The sequence below is a fragment of the Meriones unguiculatus genome, chromosome 1 (assembly GCF_030254825.1).
Source record: "Meriones unguiculatus strain TT.TT164.6M chromosome 1, Bangor_MerUng_6.1, whole genome shotgun sequence".
Taxonomy (NCBI): Eukaryota; Metazoa; Chordata; class Mammalia; order Rodentia; family Muridae; genus Meriones; species Meriones unguiculatus.
Window position 1 is genome coordinate 29,963,744 of NC_083349.1, and position 23,475 is coordinate 29,987,218.

Below are 23,475 nucleotides of genomic sequence, written 5' to 3' on the forward strand. Positions count from 1 at the left end.
AGTTCCAAACACATTTCACTACCTTGTAATTTCAGACACCACACTGTGGGGAGGATGACGCTGAATGGGAGTAAGAGATTGAGACATCCATTAAGTATTTGTGTGTGTGCTAAAACAAATCACTGCATTGTGCAGCAGTATCTCAGAAAACCTTAAAAGCTGAGAGGACAGAAGCATCTAGGCTCTTGAATTATGAAAATTCTTATAAAGATATAAGTTGAATACAAAAGATTAATCCTGTTTTAACTTATTTATACAAATAAGTCATCTTTCTCTTCATATCCTTAGGCTGGTTCAGGGGATACGATAAAAGATCTCCAGTGTGTCCTGTACCTCCTTTTGGCTGCCACCTGCACTGCTGCCATCACCAATGGAGTGTTTTTAATGAGGGAGGGAGGTAGCTTATGGCCCAAAGCAAGTCCTGTGGGAGTGATTCCTGTTTTTAGAGGTTAGCTCTGAATGCCAGGTATTTTCCCGCTGCTCTGATATTTCTGCTGGGTGATACTTCTGCTGGTTTCTTTTATCTTCTGTGTTACACTTTTGCATGTCCTACTTTTACTCAATTCCTCTCAATTTTGCATTTTATTTGCCCTAGAGACACAAATATAATGTCCCTTTATCCCATCACCACTATTACAATTCAAAGTAGGTTGTAGTTGACCAAAGGGCTCCTCCCCCCTTTGAGTCTTTTTTTCATCTTCCCTTATTAATATGACTATAGGAGAGCCAAAATTAAATAGAAGTCAAGATAATAGGTAAATATACACACCTACACATACATTCATGTGGTCTCCAGAGGGTCCTTAAATAATGAGTTTTAGTTTGAAAAATATTTAATTGACATATACCTCTAAAAATAAACCAGCTGATAAATTTTTAGTCTGTTTCTGTTCCATCTTGTAATTTCGTGGATTCTACTTTTTTAATATATAAATACAGGGTACACAGCACATTACATTAAATCAAACATGTTAATTGGCTAATGCCCAGCTCTAGGATGAAAGGACTTTCTTTCTCCCTACCTGTATTTCCTTTGTTCCTGACCACCATAATGGAAACAGCACACACACGGTTAAGCCTTTCCTGTGATGACTACAGCGTGCTTGAGTCTGTCCCCTCAAGTGCATTCAAGAGTACCCAAGATGAGCCTCATGTAGAGCCTGCTTCTGCAGCGTAGCTTTTGCGCACCTGCACTGTCTTCCTGACGTGACTTCTGTAAGCCATGCCTCTGCTTCTCTTCCCCATTTTTCTTTAGTGTCTTGGGTTGAAACCTACAAATGTAGCCATGGCTGTTAGGCTTGGGCTGTGCTGCTCCTCAGTCTCCTTTGCCCTGGAGCAGACCTGCTGTCCTGGCTGCTGAGTCTCACCCGAGTCCCATCCATGGGCAGCTGGGGCCTGGCTTTCACTCAGCTTTCTTCCCTTAAGCAATCACCAGGATAAAGGACTCTGCTCCCTAGTGGTTGCAGTTCTGGAAAAAACTAAATTGAATTTATTTTATATCCCCATCCTGATCCTACTTTCTGCTGTTCTCACCCTTTTGAATGTAGTCGGGGACAGGCTATGATATCTAAAGAGAATAAATGTTTTGCACATACATGTAAAGCCCTCCGTTACAACCACCTGTCTTTGTTCTCATCTCCATTTCTTTCTCATTCTGTGACCTCAGGCTCCACCGTCTGCTTCCCCAGTGACAGTCCCTAGCTTCCCTCTGCCATCTACTGACTGTCTCCACTGAGCCTTTCCTACCTTCCCTTCACACCTGATCAAGTAAACACTTGATTATTTTTTCTTCCTTATTGTGCTTTTTGTTCAGTTCTAATTAATAAAAATAAAAGTTTCTAAATTTACATTTTTATAGGGTATTGTAAATAAAAACAAATTGTATACTTGAAAATGTGTGCTTGCATTTATACCCTTTTGTTTCTGATTTTGTTTTTAATGAGTTTTCCATCATACTTGGATTCATTAGCCAGACTTGATTTGGGGGAAATGACACCTTGCCCTGAATAAATTCACTTGTTTCTAAACAGAAGCCCATTTCTCCTTGCTTTAAAGAGACTTAGGTAACTCCCTTAAGCATTTAGCTGCCTTCATGGTTTGTATTTCTCTTAGCTCTAGCCTTGTAGCCCATCTTGAGCTGGAGAGATGGCTCAGAGGTTAAGAGCATTGGGTGCTCTTCCGGAGGTCTTGAGTTCAATTCCCAGCAACCACATGGTGGTTCATGACCATCTATAATGAGATCTGGTGTCCTCTTCTGATACACAGGCATGCACACAGGCAGAACACTGTATACATAATAAATAAATACACAACCATCTTGCTAAGTACATACCTGTAATTATAGCAGGAATATGAAGCAGGAGGATTACTTATTTTTACTCTTGAAGTGAACAAGATGAAGATTCAGCAAACTAGTACAGAAAATGAGAGGAGGACAAGGAGTGGAGAGATGGTTTAATGGTTAAGAGCAGTTACTGCTTTGTTTTTGTTTTTTGAGGGGACCCAAGTTCAATTCCCAGTTCCACAGGATCTGATGTCCTTTCTGGTTTTTGTGGACAAAAAGGTATGGTGCATTTATACATACAAAGCATTCATACATACACTTTTTTTTTTTTTTAAAAAAAGAACAGTGGAAAGTTGGATGCAAGAGCAGAGTACTAGTATGAGATGTTACTGTTAAGAGGAGTGAGTATACAATGAGAGATGTTTTCTAAACCTAAGCATAAACCCTGTTGTTAGTTGGCTGATGTTGGGAAAGATCCACATCCGTTTAGAGGACCCAAAAGAACATACTGTGCAACACTTCATAATTTAGAGACCTGAAAATAAGCTCTAGGAGGAACCAGGTCTTGCTTGAGGCCCTAAGTTGGCTAATGGTAAAAACCCAGAAAATGTTCTAGGTACCTTAAAAGTGTTTTTTAAACCTAGAAGTAATGAATGTAGGAAATTATTTTAAGCTAAAAACTGACATCAAGATAATGATGAGTTTTACCTGCAAGTGTGTACAACCATATGTGGGCCTGCAGAGGCCTGCTGTTAGATCTAATAGGCCTCTGCAGGAAACAGGCCCACATATAAGTGACATATACCCTGGAAATGGAGTTGAGATGATTGTGAGCCACCAATTTGGGTGCTATGAACTGAATCGAAGTCCTGAATGAGAAAGTACTGCTAAGTCTGGGCCATCTCTTCAGCCCCAGAAAAAATTGCTATATGGGAAAAGGACACCTGAAAGACTAAAGGCCCACCTTAATAAGCCCAAGCTAGAGGTACATAGTAAGCTTCCATATCTACCTAATTTTTTTTTATATTTTTTTTTTTAGCCAAAACTATAGCTATTGAATCACTAAAATAGCCTTCTCAAACATTAGGAAGACCAAGACATGGCTTATGAATTTTATAGTCTTCTACTTTAGGAGGATTGTGAGGTCTACTGTGTGGGAAGGTAAAAGATCTATGCTTTTCCTCTCCTAGCTATGCTTGGCTAGATTGGCATTGTGATCTCTGAGAAACGAGTGTGTAGGATTTCAGCAAGCAAGGCTTTAATCTGACAATTCAGCATTTTAAAATGATCTAATAGCATTATTTTGACTCTTTTTCCCTCTTGCATTAGAGTCAGTTATGAATAGCTTGCAGGTGTCATGATTGCCTCTACCTTTTTGGTTTGCAGTGTCATATGGAAGGCTGTTCAGAGGAGTTTGCTCATTATTCACCGTGACTCCAAGCTCCCAATTTAGCTGAGTTTGTTCTCCAAAGTGATACTAACCAAATTGGACTTGAGGTCTCCAAAGTGTGGAGAAGAGAATTAAGTGATGAGCAGTGTGTGGCTGATTTTTCTTTTTTCTTTTTTTTTTTTTTCAATTGCAAATGTAACATCTTTAAAATTGCTTAGATTGTATCAGTCTGTAGAACAAGAGCTGGAGATGCTCTTAGCCTAACCCACACAAATCCCTGGGGTTGATCCCTAGAACTGCATAGAACTGGGCACACCCAGCACATGGCATGTGTGGCAAGAAGGTCAGGAGTTCAGTGTCATTCTCAGTAGCAGAATGAGTTCATGGCCAGCCTGGGATACATTAGACCCTGTCTCAAAAGGGAAAAATAACAAAAGCATCTGATACTTGCTAAGCCAATCACATCTAAAAGTTATAGGTTACTAAATGAAAATCCCAGTACCAAGAGTGGGCTCCCTCATTAGCCGCTGGTAAGGGAGTTTTTGAGAGTCCCCCCCCCAAAATCTCTTGCCACTGTTGTTGGTTGCCAACCAGAACTAGGTAATAAGACCCTTTTTCTGAAGGTGATTAGGTCTCAAGACATAAAGAAATCAACCTGGAATTTTCCTGTGTTGGTTAGATCTCACAGTGCTGGGAGATGTTGTTTGTGTAAGCTGCTGAAAACTGTCATCAGTAGTCTTACTCAGCTGTGAACCCCTAGCTACAATACAGACCAGCTAGGCAAGCTGAATCCATTGGTACAATCCTGGCAAGTGTGTTACGGAGTTAACCAACCTTTTTTTTTTTTTTTTTTTTTTTTTTTTTTTTTTTGCTTGGAATTGATCTCACCACAGTTGAGCATTCACATCTGATATTGAAAACCCACTCAAAGGTTCATGACGAGAGAGGTCATAAGCCTAAGTCAGGAAACTACTACTGTTGTCTTGCTAATAGGTCTGATGTGTCCATCAAGTTGCCTTCTAACTATGTGTCTATACCCATAAGTAAGTACTGCTGTCATCTTTGGTCAGAGAAACTTGTGTTTAGCAGTGGTCATTGGTGACCAGAGATAAGTCAAAGTACTGAGAGTAAATGACTGTTGAATGTCCATTAATGCCGTCCATCAATCAGGGCTCTATTGGAAGAAGGGGTGGGAAGAATGTAAAAGATAAGTGGGAGGAAAAAGGTTAAAATACTGACTTTCAGGAATTATATCGCTATTATACTCTTAAACTCACGGCATCTCTGATTACCTGTGCCACGTTAGACAGATCAACACCCTTGTTACGGAAGGGTGCGGATCATGGGGGTCCACACCCCCTGAGGTTTTATGTGCAGTTAGTGGTTGATGGGGGGTACACTTATTTCAGTGGTGTAGTCAATGCTAAAGTGTCTGTACTTCCGTAACAAACCCTACCCATACTCTTATAAGGAACCCTAATGAAATTCATGGAGTCACACACACACAGATGACAATAAAGGGGTCAAGTTGGGAAGAGGAGAGAAATTAGTAGAAGGGGGGAGTGTGATCCAAATAGATGATGCACATGTATGAAAATGCAACCACTGTGTGGAATATATGCTGATAACAGTCCTACCCCTACCCCCCCCCAAAAAAAATAATAAACTTGAGCCACATGTGGTGGAGCATACCTTTAATCCCAGCATTAGGGAGGCAGAGGCGGAAAGAGCTGTGTGAGTTCAAGGCCAGCTTGGTCTACACAGTGAGTTCCAGGAGAGCAGAACTATGCAGAGAGACAAAGTCCAAAAATAAAATAATGTAAATAAATGAAACGTTTTGAAAAAAGTATCCGAAGTCCCATTCTCCAGAAAAAGAAAAAAAAAGTGAAACTCTTTTGTTGCTCTTGAAGTGATAACACCGTGAATATGCACAAAAGATAAAAATTAGACACATTTTGCATTTACCTTTAATATACCAGGGCCATCTTTACCAGTGCAGAGAGCCGCCTGTTTTTGGTTTTGTGTCCACTGTACAAAATTTAACTTTTGCAAGTTAATCTTCAAATATTTCTTGTCTGTCATCATTTTCCATGAAGAATAAACAAGGATAAACCTACATTACTTTACATTTTTGTAGCCATTTTATAATGCAGAAAGAAGACACCTGTTAAAAAGATTTGTTTGTATGCTGTATGATTGTTTTGCCTGCATGTATATGAGCCATATCTCTAGCCCCAACCCTTTTCTATTTTGATTCTCTGGCCTTTTGAAACAGAATGGCAGTAATCGTACTGCACCAAAATGACCGTCTATAGAGTCTGGATTCTAGACCATCAGGCTGGTAAGGGCTAAAACTGGAATTTGTGTCCTGGCTGAAAGATCTTAAAGCTATTTAAATTTGTGTAGAAGCAGCTGGAAGTTTGCAAGGCTGGAAGGCAACATTTACAGCCTTCCTGACTGGGTTTTTACATCTTTACTTTTCAGTAGGCAAATTAAGCAGTTGCCTCTTAGAAATGTCCAAAAAAGGAACTGGGTTTGTGATAAAGATTAGAATCACAAGAATGGGTGTAGTGCTATAGATCTGGACCCTGGGAAGTAGAAGCAAATGGCATTCCTTACCTCCATTTTATTGATGTTGTGAAATATTCAGGTCACAAGTGGCTTGTTCCTTCTGTAGCTTACTGTATTCTCATGTGAGCTACACAAATGTAGAAACTGTCTTGTTCACCCCCGAACCCAGCGCAGGGCTGACCTATAGCACACAATCAAAAACCTCTGGCTGTGAAATGATTGTACTATGATGAAACCAAGATTAAAAGTGGTATTCCAAGAACCCCTTTAAACATACAAAAAAATGTGAAGTCTGTTTTCTGAAGCCTGATTCTAAATACATTGTCACTCACTTAATCAGCAAGTCAGCAACAATCTGATAATGTAAATCAGACCTTATTGTTCTGGTACAGCTTCTAGTCCTAGTGGATACTTGTAGTAATAAGTACTAGAAAGAAGCAGCTAGAGTAATGGCTTTAAATGAGGAAAGAGTTTTTACATGGTGGCTGGGAGGAGGGGTGTTAAATGGGTGAATTCCAAGCTATATATGAATGAAAAGAGAACAGCTACACAAAAGAAGCACCATGAGAACTTCAAGGAACTAGAAGATGTGGTGGTGCGAGCCTATAATCCCAGGAGGCTGAAGGGTAGCCTGGCTACAGAATGAGGCCCTCTGTTAAAAAACAAAAACGCCAAAGAAAACCCACAGAATCAACTAACCAGGACTCACAGGGCCTCACAGAGACTGAACCGACAATCAGGGAGCCTGCATGGGTCTGACCTAGGCCCTCTGCATGAATGTTTTGGTTGTGTACCTTGATCTTCTTGTGTGACTCCAAACAGTAGGAGCGGAAATGGGGGCATGGGGCTATCTCTAGCTCTTCTGACTGCTTCTGGGACCCTTTTTCTCCTACTGGGTTGATACGTCATGTTCGGTTGATATCCATGGGACGCCTGCCATTCTCTGAAGAGTAACAGGAGGAGTGGATGGGGGTGGGGGCTGACAGGAGGGATTGGAAGGGGAGAAAGGAAGGGAAACTGCATTAGGAATGCAATATGAGAGAACATTTAAAAAATAATAATAATAAGGTTTGAAAAACCACTAGGAAGAGCTGGGGACATAGCTCAGTGGTTAAGAGCACTGACTGTTCTTGAAGAGGTCCAGGAGTCGGTTACCAGTGTCCACATGCTGGCTTACAACCACCCATAACTACAGTTCCAGGGGATCCAGTGGCTTCTTCTGAGACCTGCAGGCACCAGGCATGTAAATAGTGCAGGCTAAACAGTCATACACATAAGATAAATCCAAAAGGAAGAAAGAAACCACTGAAGGTCAACATCATCGGAGTAAGGGGAGTGGGCCCATATGACAAGCATTAGAAAGTGAGCAGAATAGATGACAAAAGCTGGGGAGGAATCCAGTCTCACTGCATTAGAAAGACAGTGTTTCTAAGAACAAAATAAAATAAAAATACCTGATATCCATCTTTAGAAATCACCACTGCACAGGAGTAGAACTAGACCAGAGAAGACAACTGTCTTGGCTCTTTTTTGTTACTATAACAAAATTCTAATGAAAAGAGATTTATTTTGGTCCATTTTGCTGGGAGTCCAAGAGCATGGCCCCAGAATCTGCTCAGTTCTGGCTGAGGGCCATGTGCTGCTCCGTGCGTGGTGGAAGAGTTAGAGGAAGCTGAGTGTGCAGAACTGAGGAACAGAGCAACTGACCCACTGTACAACAAGCTCTCCTGATAACTAACCCACTTTTATGGCACTTTATTAATTTCTTCATGAGAGTGGAGACCCTATAACCTAATTACCTCTTAAAGATCCCACACACAGCCTCTTAATCACCTCACATGGGTGGCTGAACTTGAACATAAGTTTTATTGGGGCAGTCACACCCATAACAACAGAGTCCCTTATAAAAATCTCACACTGTTTTCCCTCTTCTGCTAGATGCAGAATCTGCACCTTTAAAAGGCAAAATGACTAGGCAGTTGTGAAGATGTTTCCCTATAATCTCAGCACTTGAGAGGTAGAGGCAAGGGGTCAGGAGTTCAAGGCCAGCCTTGGCTACATGAGACCCTGTCTCAAAACAAGACAAAACAAACAAACAAACAAAAAGGTAAAATCATTGAGGAAATTGCTTTATTAAGATTTACTGTGTGTATGTGTGTGCATATAAATGTGCACATGTGTCTACCTAAGTGTTGGCGCCCCTGGAGACAAAAACAGGGCATTAGAACCCCTGGAGCTGGAGTTATGGGTGGTTGTGAGCTGACTAAGTGGGTGCTGGAACTGAATGTGGGTTCTCGGGAAGAGCAGCAAAAACTCTTAACCACTGGGTCCCAAGGGAATAATTTTTGTTGTTTATTTCTGAGATTACAATTTAATAACAAGATCTCTTCTTTCCCTTTCCTCCCTCCAAGCCCTCCCATATACCCCTACCCATACTCCTTAAAATCCTATTTTCACTGTTATTACATCCATATGTATATTTTCATATATGTATATATTTCTAATACAACCTATTGTATTTCTCCATAAAATGTTACTTGTATATATGCTTTCAGGGATGACCATTTAGCACTGGAAAAAATCAATTGGTGTGCTCTTCCCTGGAGAGGACCACCTCTTTCACTCCCAGCTTTCCTCAGTTGCCTATAGTTCTTGTGTAGGGTTGATTCCTTGTGGGGTTTTCTGCATCTACTTTGCCATGTTCATTGGTATCATCCTTGTTCAGCTCACATTTGGGCAGTCGTGTTGGTGAGACTTTATGGGTATAATAAACAATTCCACAGCAAACTCTGTTAGCTTTTACATTCTCTCTGTCCCCTCTTCCACAATTTCCCCGAGCCTCAAGTGTGGGAGTGTTTTGTAGTTGCATTCATTGGTATGGGGCTCCACAACTCTTTACTTCCATTGTAGTTTCCTGTAGTGGTCTCCATCTGTTGCAAAGAGAAGTTTCCTTGATGAGGGGCGAAGGCTACACTTATCGGTGAGTATTAGGACAAATGTTTATAGATTGTTGTTGGGGAATATGCTGGTTTAGTAAATTAGTTGTAGATCCTCTTCTAATAACCATGGACTTTGCTAGCACTAAATAGTCAGCTAGGTTTCTAGTGCCAGCTTTGGTGCCCCTCTTGTTGAGCAGGTTTTAAAACCAGTTAGCTGCTGGTGTCTGCTGGGGTATGTGTGCCACTACTGCACCAGCCAGGCTATTGTGCTTTGCTGTTTGTTGATGTGGTTCTGGACATCATATCTGGGTAGGACTGTTGGTTGCTGGCCTCCCTTGGAAGGTTGAATGGCACCTTCTAGTACCATGAAAGATAGTTCACAGGGAGGGGAATTCATATCAGTTCCAGCTCAGAGGTTTCTGGGCCCTGTGTCTGAAGTGTATGATGTCTTCAGCAGGGACTTACCTACTTACTTTCCCCCTCCAGGAGATAACCAGTGGCAATAGAAATAGTTTGTAATATTTTTGGGTCTCTTGGACAGCCTTGGCAAAAAAAAAAAAAAAAAAAAAATCAAAAGAAAGCATCTCATGTTTGGTACTGGAGTTTTTTGTTAGGTGGTCTTTGGCTCTTGAAAAAAGTATCATTAGACCAAATGAGAAAAGTTCATAAAAATTATATATGAATATGTATACACAGAATTAGATGTATTATAGGGTCTTTTTAGGTAAACAGTTAATAGTACGCTTTGTGGCCTTGTCAGATAACCACACTGACTTTACCCATTTCCCTTCTGCTGTATTTACCTCCTTTTTCCTTCCCTAAGGAGCCCCCCTTTTCCCACTGCCCCTATCAGATCACTTGTACCCTGCTATTGCCCTCTCTATTGCCCTCCCAACCCCCTAACATGGAAATGGTCCCATTTCCCTTTCCTAGTTTCTATAGTTAACCATAGGCAGGTATTCACACCTGAAGATTTGGAGTAGGAGCCTCCAATAACAGAGAACATGCAACATTTGTCTTTCCCGGTCTGGGTTACCTCATACAATATATTTTCTAATCCCATCGATTTACCTGCAAAAGTCATGATTTCATCTTTCTTTAGAGATGAATAGTATTCCGCTGCACATATGTACTGCATTTCCATTATCCATTTGTCCAGTTGTAGGCATCTAGGTTGTCTCCATCTCTAGCTGTTGGGCATAGAACAATGATAAATAAGGATCTGTGGAGTAGAGTTGTATCCTTTGGGCATATGCCAAGGAGTGACATAGCTGGGTTTTATGGTATATTTATGTTTGTTTAACTTTGGGGAAATTCTCCACAGATTTCCATGGTGGCTGTATCTGTTTACAATCCCACCAACAGCGAATGAGCCTTCCCTTTTCCCTGAATCCTTGAGAGCATAATTTTTGAAAATTATTTGGACAGTGGTTGTTTTTGCAGTGCTCGGGTGAGTGAGGTTGAGAGAAGGTTGTAGGGAGCTGGTTGCCTGGATTTTTTATGTTGAGTGGCAGACTGACTAGTGCTGGCTTTGCTATTGTGCTTCATAGCTTTCATACAACCTGTGCACTGAATTCATGATTTGGCCAAGTTATATCCTCCAAACTTAAAGTCCTAACAATCTCCAGTCCTAGCCTCCCGTACTTCAGAATATTGCTGTATTCAAAGAGGAATTAATTAAAAGGAGGTTATTAGAGTGGGCTATAATCCAAGGTCTGGTGTCAACTGGGTAGAGGAAGAAATAACACAGGCAACCATATAAATGCCAAAGAGAGAAACTTCAGAATACATCAGCTATGCTGACACCTTGATCTTAGGATTCTAGCCTCTTGAACTGTGAAGTGGGGAAATTCCATTTCAGTAAACCCATGGTTTGTTACAACAACCCTACCAAACTAATTGCATAGGTGTCAAGTTGTTGGTCATTAACAATTTTTAGAATATTTGTAAAAAATAAATAAGGCAATGAAAGAATTCATACAAACTGTAAACAGTGATTACAAAGTGTGATTATAATAAACTTTCATATTTTGTATTTACATTTCTGAGCAGTTTTAGACTTCTCTAATGGACAGATAGTAGGTTTGTGCTTAAAGGAGAAGAAAGATGGGCATCACTTGTTCATCACTGCAGTGAATAGCAGAGAAAGGAACACTCAATTATAGCTACAACCACTGTCCAACACATCTGCCCAAACTTCTCAAAGTGTTCCTTGAAAGGGCAGCCCTCCTCTCTCGCCATTAATACGGCATTTCACAAATACATACTTAAACATTTGGGTCGTTAAAGTATAAGCATGAGAGCCAGGCATGGTGGTACATGCCCGTAACCCGAGCATTCAGGGAGGCAGAGGCAGGTGGATCTCTGTGAGTTCGAGGCCAGCCTGGTCTACAAAGTGAATCCAGGACAGCCAAGGCTACACAGAGATACAGAGAAACCCTGTTTTGGAAAAAAAAAAAAAAAAAAAAAAAAAAAAAAAAAAAAAAAAAAAGCATAAGCATGAGGGAAGAAGAGCAAAGGAAAGGAAGACAGTGGAGGAAGGGTGAATGAGAGCAAAGTATAATGATATGTATGTATTAAAATGTCATCGTGAAATCCATCATTCTGAATGCAAACTAAACAATTAGCTTTTAAAAAGTAAAGTGATAAAATAGATGTAATCCAGTTCCTTACACTTTTCTTAAACTTGAGTTTCCTTATACATACATCCTCATTCATGAGTTCCGTCCTTACTCCCCTTTAAATGCTAGCTCCCGACCCTCCTCAGCCAACTTCTTTGCCTTCACATCCTCTAGCATTCTGTCTCATTTTCTCCTGAGTTGTTTCATCCTTTCATCACTACATTAGATATTCATGGTATATCTTCTGTTTTCTTGCCATGCCTCCTCTCGTTTGCTTATTTTTATCTGCCTCCTTTTCTAAGCCTTGAAGGGCCCATCCCACAAGTCTCATTTTCCAGCCCCCTCTTCTCTGTGCTCCTGCTGCATAGCCTCTGCCTTCCTTTGAAGGCTTGCTGCAAAAATTCTCTGAGTTTCCTGATTTTGTCTTCTGTTTCTGGAGCTTCTCTTGTTGGTTCTCTGGTTTGAGCTGTGCACTGTGCTACAGGAGGCAGGCCTCCTCTTCCTTCATCCACTGTGCAGCCTGCCTTTGCTCCTGGATTCTGATGACTTGGGCTTTCAGCATGTATTTTCCACCAGCTCTTTCTGTCTCCTCACTTCTTGGGCTTCTCACTTTTCCTTGTTTAATCTGTCTTCCTCCCAGAAGAACCTTGTGAACATCTGCTCCTCTACCAGCTTTTGCCTCATCAGCTCCTTGCTGAATGCTATCTGTGCTTTCCATTCCTCATCCATCTTTTCTCATGGACACAAACAAATTTAGTATGGAGCCCATCACAGTGTTAAATGCTGGTCTAATTTTTCAGCCACAAAAGTCCTGCCTCTCTTTTTCTTTTCTTTTTTTTCCCCACACTTAATGACTTGGTTTTCTCTCTTATTCTATCTCTTTTCTCTTCAATAGTTTCTTCTTTCAATTGCACTTCAAAAATACTAATTTTCTCCTGATTTTAAAAGTTTATGTAAATTGAGCGAAGCATAATGGTGCATATCTTTAATTCCAGGATGTAGGAGGCAGAGGCAGGAGGATCTCAGAGAGTTCAAGGCCAGCCTAGTCTATGAATCAAATTCCAGGTCAGACTGGCTGTCACACAAAGGAGCCCTGTCTCAAAAACAAACAAACAGATTTACATAGCATATTATGTCTCTTTTCAGTGTCAGTGATAAAGCCTTGCATGACATCCTTGATTCTTGTGTGCACAAGACTGTTCAAATACTTTCGGTCATTGTGCTGTATCCAATCAACTTGACTTCAAGGGATCCTGTTCATTTGACTTAATGGAAGCCAAAGTACTATGATACTTCTTGTAACTGTGCTGAGTTCTTTTCAGATGTCGCTTAGACCCTTGAGCCTTGGGAGTCTTGGTTCTAATTCTAGAGGGTTGAGTCCATGACCATCATGACTGAGAGCCTGATAGCAGGCAGGAAGGCATGGAACTGAGTCAGTTGCTGGGAACTTATATGTTGAGACAACTATGAGGCAGAAAGAGGGGCTTTTGCCTTTTGAACTCCTTTTTTTCATGCTGCCTATGACACAGTTAGAAACAACTGAAGTTCTGGTAACCACCTTAGGCAAAGGGTAATCTTACTAACAGAATGAATACAGGATGGAGGAAGCTGTGCCTGAAGATGTCAGAGAGCCTCCACCATAAATACAAAAGTACGTCTCTGTACAACCCAGAGCTGCTTTCCTTTCTCTTTCTTTGCATGTGAAAGTGTTGTATTTGATCCAGTGTAAAATGGGCTTCTGTTACTTGCAAATAAGCCTAGGCAATCACTGCAAAGGACCTCCACTGGCATTTTTGGGTTAGAATTTTTTAAGTGCTATTAAGAGAAACTTTTTGGGAGGTTTTTCGAGACAGGGTTTCTCTGTGTAGCCTAGACTGTCCTGGACTTGCTTTGTAGACCAGGTTGGCCTTGAATACACAGAGATCCACCTGTCTCAGCCTCCCAGAGCACAGTAATTACAGGAGTGCACCACTGTGCCTGGCCATCACACCCATTTTTAATATGGTAATGGGGGATGAACCCAGGGCTTTGTTCATGCTAGGTGTGCACCTTACCTACTGAGCCACATTCCCGGCCCCTATGAGGCCTCGTTTGAATGGATTTTTTTCTTCCCCCCTCTTTAAATGAGGGTGAGTTGGGTGGCTAAGCAGATAAAGGTTCCTGCCACTAAGCCTGATGGCTGAAGTTCAAACCCCAGGACCCAAATGGTAGAGAGAAAGAACCAGTTCCCAAAAGTTGTCTTCTCACTTTCTTACAAGAACTGTGGAATATGCACACACATAAATAAATAAATGCAACAAAACAAATTTTAAAAAGAAAATTCTGAAACTAAATTGTAAGTTAAAAAGGGCAAAAATTAAAAAAGATTACAAAGCATAGGTCATATGTGACATGCCTAGTCACACCTGAGTTTGAACACAGGCTCTGCCTTTGCAAGGCACTTTACTTGTTTGAGTCTCAGGTGTCTTCTTCTTCTTCTTCAAAAAATGTAGGTAGAGCAGTAAGGGCAGTGTGGAAACACAAAGGCACAATACATAAAGATATTTTACACAGAATAATAATCAACTTTTAGTGGTGGTGCATGCCCTTTAGTCCTAGCACTTGGAAGGCAGGTGGATTGCTGTGAGTTTGAGGCCAGCCTAGTCTACAAAAGCGAGTCCAGGACAGCCAAGACTCCACACAGAGAAACACTGTCTCGACAAACAAACAAAAAATTTCAAGTGTTTCTAAGCTTCCCTGCAGCATGTCTGATGCTCTCAATGAAAACTAAGCTTTTAGTTGCTGAGATAGAATATATATAATAAAACAACTTGTGGGGAGGGGGTTGTGGAAAGAAGGCTCAGTGATAGGATAACTTGCTGCTCTTTCAAAAGATGGAATGTGTTTCCCAGCACCCTAACCATGTAACTCACAACTCCCTGTAACTCAAGTTACAGGGGATCTGACACTCTTACTGGCCTCCACAGACACAGCTTGTATGTGGTGCATACAGGGCAGCAGGCAAGCATGTCCATGCACATAAATAAGAATAAATAAAAATTTTAAACAACAACAACTTAAGGATGAAGGGCTGATTTTGGTCTCAGGGTTTAGTCCATGCTCACTTGGCTCCATTGCTTCTGGGCCCAAGAGTGATGAGACAGAGCATCAGGGCAAGGAGCATGTGATGGATGGAGCATTTTCCTTCATAGTAGGCAGCAGAGTTACAGAGAGAGAGTCCAGGAGCAGAGACAGCCCTACAGAGCTGGCCTCCAGGCCATAAACCCACTTCTTCTAACCAGGCCCCATCTCCTGATAGCCCATTCAGCTTTGACTTTATAAATGGATGAATCTTTGAGGCGGCTAACGTCCTGTCATCCTATCACCTCTTAACATGGCCACTAGCAAGGGACCAATCCTTCAGCATAAGAGCCTGTGGGAGAAACACTTTAAATCCAAACCACAGCTTGGGTTAGATGTGTTGGACTCAAATGACTTTCTTGCATAATTAATAATTACAGTTAGCATTTAGTACCGTATATTCAGGCATATTTCCTGTGCTTTCATTTAATCTTTTCCCAAATCCTTAAGAAACAGTTATTAAGATGGTGGTCAGAAAATTGTTGAGCCATTATATATAAACAGCTGAAGATTGAATTTACTTAGCAAAAACAGGACTTGAGGCCAGGTGATCAAGGCCCTGGGACACTGTGACTAAATGAGTAAGCAGGTGAATAGTGCCTCCCGTGAGGGACGTGTAAAACTTTCCTTATTTAAAAAACACACAATAATAATTCCCCACGTGGCTAGACACAAAACACACCAAATGTAGATCTTGCACCTAATGATTCAAAAGCAGAAGGCCTGTTACTTCCCTTGGGACTCTGTCAAAGGATCTGTTCTGACACATTCATTCTGTGTCTCCCTAGTTTCAGTGAATTACATCATTCTGTTGCCCAGACTTGAGTGAAAGAGGAAGGTTAGAAGGCTCCAAGACTTGCTCCAGGAAAAGTTAGACAGCAAGCAAAGCAAATTAGACCTGTCCCCAGAGATCACGAAAATAGAACTCGTTCTCCGAGCTCTTTCACACTCTGAGTACAGTACCTGGAAGTGGTAGACTTTAGGAATCGCAAAGGGAAAGCAAGAATGGGTAGTGTCCCTCTGGCAAGAAACATAGTGTGAGGTACAGGCCAGTCTGCTGGCCTGCCCTCAGGGCCCTCGCAACAACTTAAGTTATTATCTGCCGCTGCCACCCCCAGGTGTGACGGGTGTACGCAGCCATAAAAGGACTGCCAGCCATCCCCAGCTCTCTCTGTTTTAGCTTCCTTCTCTGTCTCTCTCTCTCTGTGTGTGTGTGTGTATGTGTGTGGTATGTTTCAGCTTCCCTCCGTCCCCACGTTCTTTCCCTCCCATCCCCCAACCTGGGTGGGGCCCCTTTCTCTCCCTCCCTGCACTCTCTCTGCCCTCATGGTCCTTTCCCTCCCTTTCCCCTCACTACACTTCCTTTATTCCGGATCTGTTGTGTGGTATAATTCCTTAGGGGCCACACCTTGGCATGGGCCCGCCATGAAGTTCCCCCCACCCCTGCAGAATCATCACTATATACCATAACACCAAGTGCAGCTTCTACCAGGGTCTTTTATGTAGGTTATATGAACTAAAAAAGTCTTGACCTGAGAGGGCACATACTTATGAAATATGGGATACTCTGGAGAGGCCTCCTAGGTGCCCACCTTATGACTCAGCACTGTCCTCAGCTGTAAGTGTTGGTGGCCGATGGCTCACAGCTGACTATGCCTCTCAGGACTGCCCATCTGTTGGGAGAGGGTCTTGTGCACAGTGTATTCACATGCTGATTTCTGTGTCCTGAGTTCTGGTTGCAGTCCAGGTGTGGGCATTGTCATTTCTATAAAGAATCTCCTATCTCAATGTTGTGTAAAAATTGATCTCCATCATCTCTGATTGGTTAATAAAGAAGCTGATCAGCCTGTAGCTGGGCAAGAGAGGACAGGAGGCAGGACTTCTAATCCCAGTTGGGGGTGGGGAGTCTCAATTAGGGACCAGGGAGAGAAAAGGAGAGTAAGAAGAAGGTCACCAGGAGGAATTCACCATGAGGACAGGCAGATGGAGCAGGAATTGCCATGATGAGACTAAGATGGCAAGTAACATAGGGCATGTGGCTGGGAAGTAGCCAGGCTAGTGTAGATAGGTCAGAACAGATCAGTATCTGCCCAGCTGTGGTGCTTTAAAGCTTATTAATAAATCTAATAGGTCTTTGCTGTCATTATTTGGGAGCTGGAATGGATAAATGAAAAACTCTACCATTATTTTACACCATTCCCTTGACAATCTGTAGGGAAAAGGCTGAGCCCTATCTACTCTCAAGACAGAACACCTCAGTAAACTGACTCCATCCCAGATATTAATGTGCTTGAGGGCCTCTGTTGCCATTGCATTATGGCTCTTTTGCCTCTGACCTTCCCTCTGCTTTAATTTCTACCCAGAAGGGAGTGCTCCCCAGTAAAGCCTTGGGGGAATTCAGTCTAAGACAAACTCAAATTACTTTACATTTGTTTTTACAAAGAGACTCCTGCTGTCCCTCAAAATCAGGTTGTTGGGGCATGGTAGCACAAGCCTATAATGGCAGGCAGGTGGCTCTCTGTCAGTTCAAAGCCAGTATCCAGAGCTATACATATAATTGAATACTTTGACTGAAAACATATACACAAAATCAATCAATTAATGACTGAAATAAAAAACATATTACCTTCCCCAATATACATGTGTTGTATGACTATGCAAATAAAGTAAGGGTAAAATTAAGATACCCAATTCCCACAATGCATTACACTAATAAGGTTTACACCACCACAAACATCTGTACCATTAGCAAAATATCACATGGTAAAAGCTGGCTCATAGAGCCATTGCCAACATGCATAATGAAAAACAAGTTTAAAAGTTTAATCTGGTAAGCAGGAAGAATGTTTATATAAAAACTTGTATGCTCAGAATAAAGGAAAAAGAGTAGAAAGCAGTGGAATATACATTATAGGAGAGCAGAATCAGGAACTATTTGGAGGGGAGGAAGGGACCAGCCAGAGAGGAGGAGGGAATAATTAGGAACAAAGTATTTGAGGGGAAATTCTATAATGAGAACTGGAGTGATAATCAGTAAAGGGCTTTGCTTTGAGAAAAACAAAAAACAAAGAAAAACAACAGCCCAGAACCCTTATAAAGAAAGTTGGATTTGGCGGTGCACATTTTCATCTCAGTGCTGGGGAGGCAGAGATAAATGGATCCACAGGACTCACTGGCCACCCGGGTAGCCGGATCGGCACAATGAGAGGCCATGTAACTGAAAACAAGGCGCAGAGCTCTGGAGAAACACCACCCAAGGTTGGCCTCTGGCTTCCATGAGCACGGATGTACATGCATCCATACCTACACCCACATATACACATGTGCACATTCTCTCTCACACACACAAATGAAAGTGTCTTAATGAAACCTACTTCTTTATATATTAACAGAAAACAAACTTAAAAAGAAAGAAAAAAATATGCACACAGATCTTTCTTTGTATCCATTTTATTCCTAATTGCTAAAACATGTACACTTTTCCAGCCAGGCATGGTGGTGCGGACCTGTAATCCCAGGACTCAGGAGGCAGAGGCAAGTGTATCTCTGTGCACTTAAGGCTTGCCTGGTCTACAGAGTGAGTTCCAGGACAACCAAGGTTACATAGAAAAACCTTGTCTCAAACAAACAAACAAAACAAAAAACCAGATGTGTATGTAAAAGGAACGTTCGCTTAAAAAAAAAAAGTCATGTGTATATAAATGTCCAAAGTACTGGCATTTGGTAGGTAAACTGAAACAGGCTGAATGGTGAGAACTGAGATCCTAAAGAAAGGTTAAAACCTAGCAAAATTGTTGGATTTTAAACCTCCAGACCAAGGAGGCCTTTGAGAATCCTGGATGGAGGCCAGGTGTGATGGCACATATCTTTAATTGCAGTACTCAGGAGGCAAAGGAATTCTGATCTCTATTAGTTTGAGGCTAACCTGGTCTTGCATAGTGAGAACTTGTCTCAAAAAAAAAGAAAAGAAAGAAAGGAAGGAAGGAAGGAAGGAGAAGGAGAAGGAGAAGGAGAAGAAGATGAAGAAAGAAAGAAAGAAAGAAAGAAAGAAAGAAAGAAAGAAAGAAAGAAAGAAAGAAAGAAAGATAGAAAGAAGAGAATAATTCTGGATGAAGAGACTACATTAGGAAAACCTCCCGTGGAAGATTTTGTGCAATGCATCCTAGGAGAAGGGCTGAAGGCAAACAGACTCATTGAAGGTAGGCATAGAGCTCAAGTGTCCTAGACCCATAAAGAAAAGGGCTGCACAGATCACAAAGGGTTTGGTGACTGACTGACTACACAGATGAGCTCAGGACTCCATAGGAACACTAAACAGTAATTTCAAATATTTGTATTCACACACATTGACTGAGATGCACCAATCCTAACTCCAAAATGCTTAGGAATCGTCAATGTCTTCCTATATCTGTTGCCATAATATTCAGTGAAGTCACCAGTTTCTGTTTTTTGTTTTTATTTTGTTTTGTTTTCAGGCAGGGTATGGTGAAGCACAAGATGACCTGGAGATTACCTTAAATTCTCTCTCTTTTTCAGAGACAGGATTTCTCTGTGTAGCCCTGGCTGTCCTGGACTTGTTATGTAGATCAGGCTGACCTCGAACTCACAGAGATCTGCTTGCCTCTGCCTCCCTGGGATTACAGGTGTTTGCCACTGAGCCTGGCTATCTTAAACTTTTGAACCTCCTGTCTCCTCCTCTCAAGTGCTGTCTTCTGGAATTACAGATGTGTGCCGCCCTGCTCAGTTTATGGATTACTGGGGACTGAGCCCAGGACTTTGTACATGCTAGGTGGTCCCTCTTTCAAGTGTGCTACATCTTCAGCCTAGCCGATGGTAATTTTTAAACAAAAGTGGAGGCCACTCGCTTCAATTGATCCCCCATGCACTAAGAATGAAATCCAAAGGTCACGAGAAGTCCTTCAGATCTCTTTGCTCCAGGTTCTGTCTCCATCTTGGCTGCTGTCTTTTTTTCTTCCCTAGACACTTTCACATAAATGACTGTCTCCGTTATTTCCTAACTCCTCTTCAACAGTCAAGTATAGTTTAAAAACTTTTATTCTTCTTTGAAATAAGTTGCACCTTTTACTATCTTTAGTCACACTATACTCCCTTTCATAATAACTCAGTTGCCCTCCATAGGTTTGTGTATGTGTATAATTATTATAAATCTTTTCTCTGTACAAATACTGTGTATGTTCATTCGTGTGTGTTCCATATTGAGTATGCATTTGATCCTCAGATCTTTCACCCTTCATGAGAAGCTGGTCTATTTGCATATTTACTCTGCTGTTCTCTGCACATGGCTGATGCTTCAAGTTGATAACATATGCACAATTAATATTGTTCAGTGGGTTAACATAGTAGTATTGTGAGGAAATCAAGGATAATGTAGGAATGAATGGTACCTTAGTGGGAAGTACCCTATAATGTCTAAAACATAGATTTTTATAAGACAAGATGGAATGGTTATATGTTTAAAAAATATTTTAAGAAATGGTGGTGGTGCATGCCTTTAGTCCCAGCACTCAGGAGGCAGGAGGCAGGTGGGTCTCTACAAATTTGAGACCAGCCTGGTCCTCGGAGTGAGTTCCAGGACAGTGGAAGCTCTACAAAGAAATCCAGTCTCAAAATATTTTTTAAATTTATTTTGAATTGTGTCTGTTTGTACACGTTAATATTAATATATGAGTTCCCTTGGAGGCCAGAGGGCTTGGATACCTATGAAAGTGGAGTTATAGGCAGTTGTGAGCTGCTTGATGCAAGAGCAAGGAATAGAACTCTGGTCCTCTGTAAGAACAGTACATGAAGGCTGGAGAGATGCCTCTGAGGTTAAGAACACTCACTGTTCTTCCAGAGGTCTTCCAGCAACCATGTGGTGGCTCACAACCATCTGTAGTGATAGAGAGTAGTGAGATCTGGTGTCCTTTTCTGGTGTGCAGGCAGAATGCTGTATTAATAATAAATGAATCTAAAAAAACAAAAAAGCAAAGGCTGCTCTTCCAGAGTACCTGAGTTCAATTTCCAGTCAACAACACATGGTGGCTCACAACCATCTATAGTGAGATCCGGTGCCCTCTTCTAGAGTGTAGGTATATATGCAGACAGAGCATTGTATATATAATAAGTAATTAAGTCCTTAATTTTTTTTTTTTAAAGAACAGTATGTGATCTTACCCTCTTAACCCCTGAGTCACCAGGTTAATCTAGATTGTCAACTCGATTGGATTGATAGACAAATAGATCAGTGAAGCACACCTTTTGGGTGTGTCTATGAGGGCATCTGCAGAGAGGGATAACTAAGGGGTGAAGGCAACCTCTTCTTCAGTGTGGATGGCAGCATTCCACAGACTGCAGAGACTGAAGGAAGAGAAAAGGAAAGAAAGCCCTCATGCTATAGGCCTACTTTCTCCCCTTCCTCCCTTGTGACCACTAGCTGAGCTGCCCCTCCCGCATTGCCATGACACCTGAGAGTTCTAAAACTATGATCCTCCAAATTAATGTCCTCTTCTTCAAGTTGTTTTTCTCTGGTACTTGACTGACACCCAAGACAATATCATAGGGAAAGTCTGTGTCCTGAAGAAGGGATGTAATGGAAGTTTTGGTTTCTTTAAAAACTCAGTTATGTTATGTAAACATGTTTTTGTTTAATCCCAAGTGTGGGATTTTAGTTTGGGCTTTAGTTTGTCCACAGCTGATAACTGTCTCCTGTGGGGTGTGGTCTTTGCCAGCTGGTCACAGCCTGCCTCAGCAGCACAGAGAGGAGAGTTATCTAGGACTCTGAGGGATGTAAATACAAGAGCCCAAAAGAGGAGTGGCAGTTTGGAGAGACCAGAGAAGGATGGTTGCCGGTTTGGAGAGACATGGGATAGACACTTCGCAGTGCAGCAGCTTGGAGGAGATAGATGGCGGAGACTGCTTACTGTGCTTGCTATTGCTGGAGACTGGAATAGCCTCCAAGGAACCCATTAATCCTTAACATCCAGGAGAAGTAAAAAGGGGGGGATCTCCTTCTCCCCACTAACCTCCTCTCTATTACCTAGAGTTTAAGGGTTGGTGGAAGGGAGGTGGAAGCTTAAATACCCCAAATAAAATAGAGTTTAAAAACTAGTGCAACAAAGGGAGATGGCAACAGCTATGGTTCTTCTTAGCTTAAATAATTTCTCAGGGCCGAGTATGGTGGCCCACACCTGTAATCCCAAGCACTTGGGGAGGCGGAGGCAGGCAGATATCTGTGAGCTGAAGGCCAGCCTGGTCTACAGAGTGAGTCCGGGACAGCCAATGCTACACAGAGAAACCCTGTCTTGGAAAAAAAAAAAGTTTCGCATATATTCTGTCTCACTGATGAAAACTAACTCCAGAGGCTCTCCTGCCCTCTTCTGGCATCCACAAGTACCTGCAAACAGGTGCACACACACACACACACACACACACACACACACACACAATTAGAAGATATTAATAAATAAAAGTTATATCCTATTCCTACTGCCAGCTCAAACTGCTAAACTATAATAGGTGTTGGATTCCCAAAGTACAGGTTTTGGCTATTTTAGTAATAATAGTTTACAACAGCCCGTTGCTGCACTAGTTAGTGAATTTGTGATCCCCTACACAAGCTGTAATTAAACTGACCAAATCTAACCATTCAACACCCAGTACAAAACAACAACCCAACAACAAACAAGCGAATTATTTGTGTTTCCACCACACTAAACCTAACAAGGGCCTTTACATCTGGAAAGGAGATAGAAAGGTAGGTAGGTCTTTGCCAATCTATTCTCCCCGGAAACTTGGTCGGCAACTAGATGGTCAGAATTAGTAGAAACGTATGACAATCTAGAATGAAGAACAGGGGGTAAAGCAGGAAGGGGAGTGGGGTGGTGGTTGGGGGCGTTGTGGGTCCAGGATGAGGCCGAGGAAGCTCTCCCGTGGTTCTTCAAGAAGCAGGACACAAGAAGGGAATCCCTGGGAGGGCCCAGGAACCATCCATCTCTATCAAAACCATCTGCACGTCTTAATTCAGAAGGGAATTCCACAATACTCCCACATCAAAGAGTATTTAGAGAGGTCCACCGCCTCTTGAAAGCTGCCAACAGGCGGGTACGGCCCACTCGTACATCCAGGAGTTTATTTGCTATCTCGCCCTGCCCCAGCTTTCACTGACAATTTTTAGAACCAATCCTCTCCAGTCGTAGCCCCGCCTCTCTATCGACCTGTGAAAGACATAGATGTCAGCTAATAAAAAATAAGAATGAGGATGTGAAGGAACGACTCTTCTCCATTTACCTCGGCGCGTTCAGTAATTGGTAGAAAGGCTTGAGCAGCTGATACCGACCACCAATCCGTAAGGGCGGAAAAGGATGAAGGGCAGAGCGATGGGCGGGGGTGACGTGGCAATGACAGAAGCATAAACTGAAATGACTGACGGGAGTACTAGCCAATCGAAGGCCACACCGGCCGGGCGCTCTGCATTCTACGGTCCTCGGACCTCAGGAATGCACCAATGGTTTTGCAGACCCGCCTGATTGGCTTTTCTTTGCGCCAATCGGG

General features: G+C 42.0%; 1 protein-coding gene and 1 long non-coding RNA gene across 4 annotated transcripts in view; one reads left to right on the forward strand and one right to left on the reverse strand.

The window, feature by feature from the left end:
* Patl1 (PAT1 homolog 1, processing body mRNA decay factor) overlaps positions 1-1,894 on the forward strand; it is a 30,849-nt gene extending 28,955 nt beyond the window's left edge. For all 3 annotated transcript variants that reach the window (XM_021663124.2, XM_021663123.2, XM_060386885.1), the window contains one exon: positions 289-1,894. In XM_021663124.2, coding sequence (XP_021518799.1) covers positions 289-310 — 22 coding nt within the window. In that variant the 3' untranslated portion in view covers positions 311-1,894. The remainder of the gene's footprint in view (positions 1-288) is intronic.
* Positions 1,895-8,344: 6,450 nt separating this feature from the next.
* On the reverse strand, positions 8,345-23,458 carry LOC110565433 (uncharacterized). The gene is made up of 4 exons (XR_002477399.2): positions 23,212-23,458; positions 10,256-10,374; positions 9,650-9,726; positions 8,345-9,175 (listed from the first exon to the last, which is right to left on the reverse strand). It is a non-coding gene; the product is annotated as an uncharacterized LOC110565433 (long non-coding RNA).
* Between the last annotated feature and the right edge of the window lie 17 nt (positions 23,459-23,475).